Here is a 12,779-nt window from a genome sequence, read left to right on the forward strand (position 1 = left end):
AAAATTAGGTGTTTGTACAATCTATATTTACCAAGACATAGGTGGACTAGACTATTCTTTATTTATGTTAAAATTTCAAAAGAAGGAAAAAAAAACACAGCAAGACCCACACTAAAAGTAATTCCACTGAGACCCTACCAGAATTTAAAAAACACTCCAGGTCATGAAGAATGTACATTTAAAATGACTCAAAGAAAAAATTATTACCAATTACAAACTGAGCCAGACACAGCAACACAATTCATTTAAATATTTTTATATTTACAGAGATGCTTACCAAACAGTTATTTCATTGTACATTACATTTTAGTACACTCTAGAGAGTTTGTCTTCTTTGTTATTAAATATACAAAAATGCTAGTTAGCGATATTCAAATCTTGGTACATTTTTCTTGTTTAAAAGAAAAAAAAAAAAACAATTCAGTGCTTATTTATGACTGCAAAAGTAGATCTAAGGTTCTCATAGATGATTCATATATAGCTCTGGAAAGATAAAAAGATGCTTACGTTAACATAGTGTGTTCATCAATGAGGTTCAAGGTAGGTTACTGTAATGCACAACACTGACAGAATAAAGCAAAGTGATGCATTTATACAACATTTATACGGAAAGAATGGGTAAAAAACATGAATGGCACTTTTAAAAGCAAGTAAACACAATGCTGTGAAGGAGAAGGGACATTTAGCACCAGAGAATAGTGCTATAATGCCAAACTCTACAACATACAGCAAACACATACATTAACCACTAGACCTCTGGAAGGTTTTACCCACTTCTTGACCAGGGCATTGTTTAACTACTCAGCACTGTGCTACTTTAATTGGCCAACAACATGTACATGTAACACTGTACCCAAATAAAATTTACATAATTTTTCACACAAGTAGAAGCTTCTTTTGGTGGTATTTGGTCACCACTGGGATTATTATATAAACAAAAAAAATACCGAATCTTTTGGAGAAAAAAAAAATTAAATAAAATTCTACTTTAGGTTATAAAGCACACCCAATAAAATCACATTTCTTCATAAGTTTAGGCCAAAATGTATTCTGGACACGTCATGGGTATACGTGGCATTACACCCCAAAACACATTCTATTTCTCCAGAGTTTGGGAATACCATGTGTGAGCCTTTTGGGAGCCAAGCATCAGATGGAAGCCCAAATTCCAACAAGCACCTTCAGGCTAACTTGCGCATTTGCATTTCTGACTACATATCACAATTTCCGAAGCACTAAAATGCCATGATAGTACAAAAACCCCCAAAATGACTCCTTCCTGGAAAGTAGGCACTTCAAGGTAATTCATAGGAGGCATGATGCGTATTTGGCAGATCTCATTTTTTCTCACAAGGCTTTGAAAAATAAAAAAATAAACTACAAAATACATTTTCGTTTTCTCTCCATTTTCCAATAACATGACAAAAAAAAAAAAGGTCTTCCAAAGAACATGCCTCTGAGCAAATACCTTGGGGTGTCTACTTTCCAAAAAAGGGGTCATTTTGGGGGTGTTTGAACTGTCCTGGCATTTTAGGACCTCTAAAAACATTAACATGTATGGCCAGAATTAGGTGTTTCTGCCACACTCTTAATGTTTGGCATACTTAATGTTTGGCATACATAATGTTCTCTAGGCTGAGAGAAAAAAGAAAAAAAACTTAACAGATTTCTCCATTCACATCAATCAATGTGGATGAAGAAACCTCTGCCAGCAAACGTGTATGCCCAACATTAAAGGGTTCCACCACACAGCCATCCACTCTAATATTGGGCATACATGTAATTTTTTTTTTTCTGTTTAGCTTACAGGCTGAATGAAAACACAACCACCAGATTTCTCCATCCACATAAAAATGATGTGGGTGAAGAAATCAAAAAAAAAAAAGTAGATGCAGAACATAGGAGCTACCACCCCATGCTCCTACTGCGGGATATACATTTTTTTTTTTTTAAACTGCGGATGGCGAAATCTCTCCTAGCAGTAGCAACCTGCTGCTATCAAAATACACAGATCAGTGCTGCAGCTGATTGGCATTCTTGTAAAGCAAACAGTTAACAAAAATACACAGTATAAAATAATATTAACTTTTGTAACTTAACTTTTCAGAACAATAACCTTTCCAGACTTTGAATTTAGGATCTCTTAAAATGTGATAGACAGTTTTCTGACTACCCGAACAACTTTAGAGACCCTTCTTGTGGAGAATGGTGTGGACCCCTATACTGTGTCATGCTAGATCGTGTATTATCCACTATGGTGTAGTAGCGATGGAAGCAGTCCTTGAGGCAGAGGGCAGGACATGAGGGACAAAAAAAACAGAAATAAAAAGTCACGCCTTATTCCTATTTACCACAGACACTACATCTTTTTTGGGGCGATTTTTCTATTGGGGTAGGTTGGAGAACATCTGAAAAATACCTCTCATGCAGTTCTGCTAACTGCATCTGGATTTGGGCCTGTTGTCCATGTAAAAATTGTACCGCATATGGGACAAGGGTTGCAACAAGTCTCATACTATCTTAACACTGCTCCCCATGTAGTCTGGGCATCCTGGGAGCTCAACTTGATTGTCTATTCCCTCATAAATTCTAAAGCGGTATGTATAACCTGTGGCATTCTCACAGAGCTTATGCATTTTGACCCCATATCTGGCAGGCTTGCTGGGGAGAAATTGCTTAATTGCAAGCCTGCCAGTAAAAATGTACAAGGGACTAGTTTATGCAGATGTTTTGTTGCGGTGTATACACATCTGCAAATTTCTGAAACAAGTAATTTAAGAGGCCCAATTTTGTGGAGCCAATCATAGTCCGGGTCACCCCAGGGACGACAGAGCTTATGGTCACTGAAATGCATAAAACACGTTGTCTCATATATTTTCCTGGCCATGGCAGCTGAGAACATATGATGAATCGGGTCTGCGGACCAATATGACCTCAGTTCATTATTTTTTGCAATGCCCAGGTTAAGGGTTAGGCACAAAAAAAAAAAAAAATTAAAAGAAATAAAGCAAATTCGGAAACGATGAGAGGTTTCCACATAAATGTCCTGGCAAGGTATGAATTTGGGTTGGCGGAAATGTACTATAAGGCATAAACATTACTTTAGTCCACAATCAAATTATAGAGGTATTCAGTGAAAAACAACACAAAAAGGTCAAGGGGCATGGTTATGTTGGCTTTTTCCACCTGAACCCCAGGCTGAGATATGAATGGAAGGATAACAAGTGCTGCTGAAAATAGAGGCAGCCAATTACAATTTGCAAGCACCTCTGGAAGGCTACTATCGGCTCCATGGGCCTGCGCTTGAATACTTGGTGGCTGCAGTTGCATTACACTTGCTAGCCACCTCACCAGCATATACTGCACTGCTAGTGCTCGCCACTTCACCATGAAAAACATTAGTGTTGGTGTCTAAAAGGCCAGGATGTACTACATTGCTGGTGTTTGCCAGATCACCAAAAAGTAGTGCAGTGGTAGTACTTTGCGTCCTCGGGGCTGATCCTGCTAACACTGCATTTTTGGGGATGTCACAAGTCCAATGACAAGGTAGTTGAAGTGTGGACTCTTTTGCATAGTTATGCTAGTCCAGCTTGGACCAAAATAAGTTTGCATGTAGGCACTGCTACTACAGCAAGTGCTGCTAGCTTCTGGGTCCCTACCCTGCTTAGTAAAACACAAGAGGTCACTCACTTAGCATAGGCACCAGTCAGAGAAGTTGAGCAACTGCCAAATGTTCTATAAATGGGGAAAAAAACCCTTACAACTTACTGGCTTTCACTACTAATTGCATTTCTGATTCAGGTAGTACAAGACATTCTTACTGCAACATGAAATATATCATCTTCGGAAAAAAGTTGTAAAACTTCAGTGGTGTTGCACACCTTCAAGTGGGACGCAGACATGAGGACAATATACTTGCTGCATGCACCAAATACTGTTTGTTTTTTTTTACCTTTCTATGTTTTCGTCATCTTCCATTGTGACTTCTCTGTGATTTTTCAGCTTCCTATGTATTATTGAAGCAATGTCTTTAGCTGCAGCAGACAAACGTTTTCCTTAATTAAAAGAAAAAAAAAAAATCTATTAAAGTGAAATGTCTTAGGGAGGGGAGAGGGGATAAAAGGGAAACCAAGCTGTGAACTCTGCAACATGATCATAAACCCCAGAAAATCTAGTAAACCATCACTGTGAAGCGATTTACTTCATGCCTATTTACTATTATTTATATATTAGCAATCACCTTTAAGCACATGCCGCCCAGCCACTGTAGAAATACGGCGGCATGGCTGGGCAAAACCACATTTTAAAACGTGTGTTTTTAAAACAGGTAGGGGGCGCGCACAAGGCGCACCGCCGCCCTACCTGTCCCGCCAATCACGGCCGCGGATGTCAGTCGCCGGGTCACAGCCGGTCGTTACCGGCTATGTCCCGGCGATTAGCGGCAATCAGTGACAGAGGGCACAGCTGCAGTAGCTGTGCTTTCTGTCAGTTCCCTGACAGCTCCTGACACGTTGAAGAGTTTATCTGTCCAGATCAGTGGTGTTCCCTGCAGTACACACCCCCGCCCCCTAGTAAAACACTCCCCTCACACAGTTAACCCTTTCACTGAATAATAAAGTTAACCCCTTCCTCCCCAGTGCCATTAGTACAGTGTCAGTGTTATTTTTTTGCACTGATCACTGTATTGGTGTCACTGGGGATGTCAGCGACCCCAAGTCAGTTCCCCCCCAGTGTCAGAATATCCGTTGCAGTCCCGCCATAAGTTGCTGATCGCCGCCATTATTAGCATAAAAAAAAATTTTAAATCCCAGTATCTTTCCCACCATTTGTAAACGCTATAACATTCACGTAAACCAATTAATTTACACATATTGGGTTTTTTGTAGCAGACATGTTGCAGAATGCATTTTGGCAGAAATTTATGGCTAAATTTGATTTTTAAATTTTTTTTTTTACTGGACATGTTTTATAGCAAAAAGTCCAAAATATTGTTTTTTTTCCTCAAAATTGTCAGCCTTTTTTTTATAGCGCAAAAAATAAAAACCGCACAGGCAATCAAATACCACCGAAAGAAATTTGTGGGGAAAAAAAGGATGTAAATGTATGTACCGTATTGCATGACCGCGCAATTGTCCGTTAAACTAGCGCAGCGCTGTATAGCAAACAAATGGCGTAAATTGCAGTACCTATACCATAGTTTGTAGACTCTATAACTTACTCACAAAGCAATCAATATACACTTATTGGGATTTTTTTTTACCAAAAACATGTAGCAGAACACATTTTGGCCTAAATTTATAACTAACTTTGAGTTTACTATATATTTTTTATAGCTGAAAGTAAAAAATATTGTTTTTCTTCAAAATTTTTTTGTTTATAGCGTGAAAAATAAAAAGCGCACAGGTGATCAAATACCACCGAAAGAAAGCTATTTGTGTTTATAAAAAAGGACGTAAATTTCGTTTGGAAGCAGCATTGCATGACCGCGCAATTATCAGTTGAATTAGTGCAGAGCCGAGTAGCAAAAAGAGGTCTGGTCATTAAGGGGGGTAAATCATCAGGAGGGCAAGTGGTTAATAGCTGCTGCAGATTCATAAATTGAAAAAAAAAAAAAAAAAGAAGAAAAAAAAAAAAACGCACATTCCAGGTTTCAGTCACATGATTTAGGACTGCAAAAATTTCACACTGCTACCTACCCTCTTCCCTAATACCGCCACGACAAATATGGACTGAACTTTAGAGGTTTGTAGTAAAGATGTTTTAAACAAGAGACTTGATATCCCAATAACCGTTTGGTGGGTTTTCCGTTAATATGGCCACAAGAAAGTATCAGAGTAAGTCAGAAGGAGTTTCCATTCAAACAAGAAATCCAAGTTTGAATTGTTCTACTAAAACAATTATACAGTATACACAATGTAGATGTGTTCTTTAGGCTGACAAACCAAGGAGAAAGTGCCTCATATACCTTTACTGCTGACCATAAGGATATGTAGGGATGCAGTCAAGCTCACTATCCCCTCAATTTCTTCCACTGAAACACATGTAGCAAGTTCACCTAAAAATGAACTGTAAAAAGAATACGATTAATTAAAAAAAAAAAAACGCTGGAAAAACTGCATCTTTCTCTGAGAAAAGTGTTTGAAATTGATCAGTCCTACATACATAAGTTTAAAATCCATGTGACTTTTTTTTTTTTTCCAGTGGTCTGTGTTGTGCAGTTTCTGTTCTAATCCATTTATTAAACCCCAACACCACAATGAACTTTAATGGAATATAATACAAAGTATCTGCACTATAAATATGCAATACAACTTACTTCAACACACTGGGCGTCTTTATAACAACAGATATAAGGCACCTAGACAATGGTGGCAACTCCAATACAGATGCTGGAATGACAATCTCATCTGGATCTGAAATCTAACCATACAACAGATTTACTTTTTAGATTTTTACAGTTATTTGGTAATAAAGCAATCCGTAATACGCATGATTGCCATTATGCTTTGCGAATCAATAAACAAAATACAATACATAATCAACAATAATCATTTAATCCCTTAAACCTGCACTCCAAGCTGAACTGTGGTCTGGGATTAAAAAAAAAAACTCTTGAAGTGGGGGTCCCTGCACTGCAAGAGTTAAATGCTAGTTAAATCTAAACTTGGCCACAGAGGGGAGTCCACCAAGTGATACAGCCTCTTCCTCCAACTACTAAATATAAGGAGCATTACTGAGGGATCCCACAGCTAGGGGATACCGATAAAAGTATCCTTCTGTTTTAGAGGCCGTTTGGTTCTTAGTACGGACCTCCTCTCCCAGTCTGTGTGCAGCTGGCCGCAGGTGACCATGCTATGCTAGGCAGGCAGCAGGATCAAATAGAAGATCCATGTTTCCCATGGTTCTATGCATGCAGGGATAGCATGAGGAAGATGCTTCCTTGACAATTTATGATGGGAAAGAGCATTTGCACAGCAAAACTGAAGAAAATATGTCCACCCCAAAAAAAGAAAAAAAAAATTATGAGCAATGCTGGGTATGAAAGTGGTTACTCTGGGCTGGCCTGCAGTTTTTTTTTTGTTTGCCAATGTCCAGTTTCCATGTAGGTAAAGATTAAAAAAAAAAAGTTCCTGTGTCCCTTGATGGCCAAGAAAGAAAAGGGTTACGTGTTTTTTAATACATCACCAGCCCATACATAATGAATGGGCTGCCATTAATGAAAACCCACATTAATGAATGTGAGTTAGCACGCTGCAAGAAAATGCTAACATGTGAATCAATGCTTAAAATTAACACTTGAGATTTATATTTTCAAAAAAGGTATGACCACACCTTTACATTACTGAGTGTCAGAAAAACCATCTGCTTAAAAGGGAAACTAAACCTAAAAACCTTTTTTTTTTTTTTTTATTTACCTTAATGCATTTCTTTCGAAAAAGTAAAAAATGTTTTCAGTTTCTCTGTCCTCCCCCTTCCCTTTGTGAAAGGGAGGAACGGTGAGAACAGATCTAAAGCTGTGCACGGCAGCATCCCTTCTTCCCCTTCACACAGGGACTCGAGTGCGGCTCCATAGACACACAGCTTGGGAGTGAGCAGACACTATGTGCTTCTATAGCAGCTGTTTGCCATGGGAACACGCAAAGAGGAGGAGCCAAGAATCGCTGGAGGGGACCCAAGAAAAGGAGGATCTGAGCTGCTCTGTGCAATACCACTGTAGGCGAGCAGAGCATGTGTTTTTTTTGTTTTTTTTAATAAAAATAAGCTAGACTTTAGTAACACTTTAAAGATAACTGAAGAAAGGCAAGAAAGAAGAGAGATAGATTAAAAATGGAACACAAATGTTTCCAAATGGAGAACAGCCCTTTGAATGACTAAAGACCATCTATACCTACTTTACGCAACACATGGCTGATTTCCACTACCACAGCTGCGATGATTGTGGAGAGCGTCCCACGGTGGACTTCTGAAGATGCCATCTTCCAGCACTGAACTGTGGTCACAAACTGTGCAATAGGCAGCTGAATGGAGTGCAGCAGCTACAGATCAAGGAGCAAACACAACATGATCAGATGGAGAACTTTGTACATTAAAGACAGACAAGAGATAAAACTAAACCTCGTAGGAAATGTTCCATGAAAGAGATCTACAAGAGAAGGTTTTTTTTTTCACTAGGGGGAATGTTCCCCAGTGGAAAGACTAGTTTACAAACAGAAGTGATACCCACTAGCAGATGTAGAACCTTTAATCACTATTTGTGAAAATAAGTCTTTTATAGGTTGTACTAGAAAGTTTTACATCATTTTTGGCAACGTCGTTCTTGTATTATTGATACCTGGAGAGCTTCATTTTGCTGTTTCCTCAGTCTGCGAGCTGAAATCTCTATAGCTTTATGGAAGCATGTCTGTATAGCATCAAGGTGTTTATCCAAGTCGGCTCTGTCATCATTCATCTTACTAAGTAAACAAACTTCTGTTATCTCCTTCAGTACAGAAAGAAATGTTGGCAGCAAATCACAGCACTTTTCTGAAAGGTACAAGCAGAATATAGTTCACAGTTGCTACCTGCTCATGAAGTTGGCATCACCTAAAAACACCAACTGCAAGCAAAAGTATAAAGTCGGATAATATTAAACATTCTATCAGTGTTATTGCTGTCTGCATCCCGGTTGAGGACGTTTTACCCTTTCTGTCCCAGTGACACAAACAGGGCATTACTGGGAACTGAACGTTTTGCTTTCCCTCTTTATCTGATGTTCCACAGGAATACTTAGGAAATGCATTCCACAGTAAAAATAGCAGCACAATATACCAAACCAATAGGGAATAGAAAGAAACAGGTGGAAGAGGACTAAGGGGTGATCAGTTACAACCTGCCCTCTCCCAGGCACACATACCTCTATACAGAGCTTTAAAGGGTAACTCCCCTTTTGTGGGAAAAATCGCAATTAAAAAAATATAGCATATACAATTGCTATACAAGTCATATTGTAATTGCACTTTATTCAAAATGACCTTTCCTTTTCAATGTGTAGCGCTGTAACTTTCTCTAAAATGCAATGCAAAATTGCAACCTGGAGATGTTCTGTATACAGATTGTATAGGACGCCTGTCAGAAATGTAATTTCCTGCTTGTGTGATTAGCGGTTTCCCAGACGTCTGCACTAAAATACATATCAGATTTTGATCATCCCTTGCAAAAAAACATGCAAGATACTCCCAAAAGGAAATCACATCTAAAAAGGATGCAGACCCTGCCACTTTCCTCATTAGAACTCTGAAAGTGCAGCAGCTGATTGATCATTATAAATCTCTTCCATTCATTTTGCACATGTACACAGACAAACCGCTATTTCTTCAGAACAAAAAAGCTGGGAAACTGCAACAAAATTTGTTAAAATCCTTGCAGTGTACCATAGATAACCCAGAGGGGAATGTGCTTTTTCCTCAACAAAAGTGGAGCTACTCTTTAACCACTTGCCCTCTAGAGGATTTCCTGACTAGGCCATTTTTGCAATACAGTGCTGCGTTACATTAACGGACAATTGCGTGGTCATGCAACGCAGTACATAAATGAAATTTATGTCCTTTATTTCCAAATAATAGAGCTTTCTTTTGGCGGTAATCGATCACTTGTGCGGTTTTTATTTTTGGTGCTATAAACAATAAAATACCGACAATTTAAAAAAAACAAAAAAAAAAACAAAAACAATATTTAAATATTGTTTTAAAATTCTTGTGAAAAATCCTCCAAGTTGTGACAGATCAGCAGTCCTTAAAGGTCAGAACCTAGGGTAACTACTCCCCTGCTCTAGGACCCTCAGATTCAAAGCAAGGCCTGGGGTCCTGTTCTATCCAGGTGCACATAAACTGAACAGTACAAAACTTACCAATCTGTATTACGGAAATTAGAATTTGAAGAAGCTGTGCTTGAAAATCTGAGTCACCAAGGCCAACCATTACCACATCTTTACATACTGTCAGATATGTCTATTTAGTGACAAGAAAAGAATAACACAAAATGTAATTTCCGCATTCTAGAATATTGAGGCGCAATTTCAAACACAATAGAGCTCATTGTGCTTTAGAGAGATGAATCACTACGTAGCAATAAAATCCCAGCAATTCAAAATGAAAATAGTACTTGTATGTATGATAAAGAGACAAATCACTTTGATGAATGAATGGTATTTGACCACTGTGTGTTGAATAAAGAAGCGTTCTACTTTACCTAAAAATTTTGATCTTAGTATATACCTATAGCATATTAACCACTTCAATACCGGGCACTTTTACCCCCTTCCTGCCCACGCCAATTTTCAGCTTTCAGCGCTCTGACACTTTGAATGACAATTGCGCGGTCATGCAACACTGTACCCAAACTAAAATTTTATAATTTTGTTCACACAACTAGAGTTTTCTTTTGGTGGGATTTAATCACCGCTGGGGTTTTTATTTTTTGTAAAATTAACAAAAAAAGACCGAAAATTTTTCTTTGTTTCTGTTATAAAATAAATAATTGTTCTTCATGAATTTAGGCCAAGATGTATCCTGCTGCATTTCTTTGGTGAAAATAACTCAAATCAGTATTTATTTATTCTGTAGGAAAGTTATAGAGTTCACAAACTATGGGATATATCTGAAAATTGACCAGTCCTGAAGTACTGACAGCCAATCTAATTTCTTGAGGTTCAAAAATGTCAGAACAGTCCGACGTATTTCATAAGAGGCATGGCGAGCTTTTTGAAGTTGTAATTTGTTTGTCATAATTTTTTGGAAAATGAAATTAAAAAAAAAAAAAAAAAAAAGGGTTCACAATTTTTTTTATTACATACTGTAACCAGTGCAGTACAGCATCATCATATAAATTAAATTTTTTTTATTACATTTTTTCATACTGCACTATGACCAAAGTAGTATAATGTTACCATAGCAACATTGTAATATTTTGGGGAAGTGATCAATATTTTTTTTTTTTTTTTTACACAATTTGATTATAGCAAAGAATTTATTTGCTGTAAGCAAGCATTTAACTGAATGAAATCAATTCATTCAGTTTTTTTGTAGTGATTAGCTGTGATTGGCCATGGCTAATCACATGACACAGATGGGCTGTGATTGGCCCAGCCTGTGCATGTGATCGCTGTGACCATTCACAGCTAGACACACTTGTATACAATGGATGGCATGAAAGGAAACCAACTATTGTATACAACTGTCATGTGACCTGCTGTGATTGGTCACAGAAGATCACATGGTACTGGCAACGGTACACAGATCTGTCATCGGCCGTGTCCGAGGTACACAGCCGGTGACAGATCTCGCCACAGAGCAGCCCTGCGGGCATGCGCAATCCGGGACGGACGCCATATGGTTAATATATACTTATATAGTATATTTAACAGATACCTGCATTATACAGATTTTATGATATCACACACTGTAAGCAAGCCTCCCTCCCTACATTTGAATTTTCTATTTATGTTGTAGAGAGGCCTGGACAAGGAGAGTATCACTCCCCTATTGTAAAACCAGGACTAAATACTTGAAATACCCAACGATCAAGGTGCTCCTCTCAGACAACAGAAACAAAAAAAAATAAAAAAATCAATCAGTATTGCTGTGCAAGAGTAAAAAAGCTGCTGGTTACAACAAAAAGTTGGTCTGTGGTGTACAATGTGATATACAGAGAGAGCGATCTAGCAGTTTTGTATTTGAAAACTTGTTACCAGTTGGAAGATCCTGTCTTCCCTTGGTGAAGAAACATGATGTGACTCTTGATTATGCAAGCTGTGACTGTTGCAAAAGTGATAAAATCTTGTAGTCATCTTTAAGAAGTACCCACCTTTATGTGCCAGGTTTAGTCTTGCTTCCAAACCAGATGTAATGCGTGTATTTATGCAATGAGATAATAGACAATGTTTTGGAGTGGTCTAGGCTGTATACAGAGATGCAACTCCCCTTCAAAAATATCAGTATTAAAAAGGAACAGAAGAAAAACTTCTTTTCCCATGCCGGTGTTCACAACAGCTGTCACCAGCACTTTCACCCCTCCAGTGGAGGCACATTGCTCAAAGTCAGGGTAGTAAGCAATTTCTGCCTCTTCGATAAGTTCCCACTGACAACAATGATCTTGCTTTCCATCTGTAAGAGGATAATTCTTCCTAATGACCACAAGTATAAGCAGCATTCTTTCTAATGACTATCACATTAATGTATCAGGAGTTGTAGATATATTTTTTAGCAGGGGTTCCCTGAGACCAGAAAGTTATTTTTATGGGTTCCCCTGTGTTGCAAAGGTTGAGAAAGGCTGCTCTAGTCATTCAGATGGGAGTATGGACATTCCCATTTGGAGAACAGTAATTATGACAGTTCAGGTATGTGAAATCACTAAAGATAGAATGCTGCTCTTAAACAGAGCACAGCAGTCTTTATCTTAATTGGGCTGCTGGGGAATTTGGACTAGTTATACTATTAAAGTATTAATTATTTATTTTCGCTTCAAGTAAAATGTTTAGCCTCAATTGAGCTCTAACAGTCAAGTGGACCAATGATCAATACATTAAAGAAAAAAAAAAAAAAAAAAAAAAATTCTTTGCCCCCTACCCAGCAAGAAAAAAAATTGTTACAGAAGCATCCTATTCGGCACTATTTGTATTTAAACTTCCTAGTTTCAATGATGAAAATAGAAACATTTAACGGAGGGACCGCTTAGAAACAAAACTAGTATTGCTACCACACCAAAGCAGACACATTTTGCCTGAAATGATACATACAGGAAAC

General features: G+C 38.1%; 1 protein-coding gene across 1 annotated transcript in view; it reads right to left on the reverse strand.

Annotated features, from left to right (window-relative positions):
• Positions 1-240: 240 nt before the first annotated feature.
• Positions 241-12,779, reverse strand: part of NCAPG2 (non-SMC condensin II complex subunit G2) — a 74,234-nt gene continuing 61,695 nt past the window's right edge. The window contains exons 22-28 of the mRNA XM_089694159.1: positions 9,887-9,986; positions 8,333-8,523; positions 7,893-8,036; positions 6,317-6,420; positions 5,966-6,066; positions 3,953-4,055; positions 241-483 (exon numbers count right to left, since the gene is read on the reverse strand). Coding sequence (XP_089550285.1) covers positions 432-483; positions 3,953-4,055; positions 5,966-6,066; positions 6,317-6,420; positions 7,893-8,036; positions 8,333-8,523; positions 9,887-9,986 — 795 coding nt within the window. The 3' untranslated portion in view covers positions 241-431. The remainder of the gene's footprint in view (positions 484-3,952; positions 4,056-5,965; positions 6,067-6,316; positions 6,421-7,892; positions 8,037-8,332; positions 8,524-9,886; positions 9,987-12,779) is intronic.

The sequence above is a fragment of the Staurois parvus genome, unplaced genomic scaffold (assembly GCF_062004578.1).
Source record: "Staurois parvus isolate SC_StPar_1 unplaced genomic scaffold, SC_StPar_1.0 ptg000005l, whole genome shotgun sequence".
Classification (NCBI taxonomy): Eukaryota; Metazoa; Chordata; class Amphibia; order Anura; family Ranidae; genus Staurois; species Staurois parvus.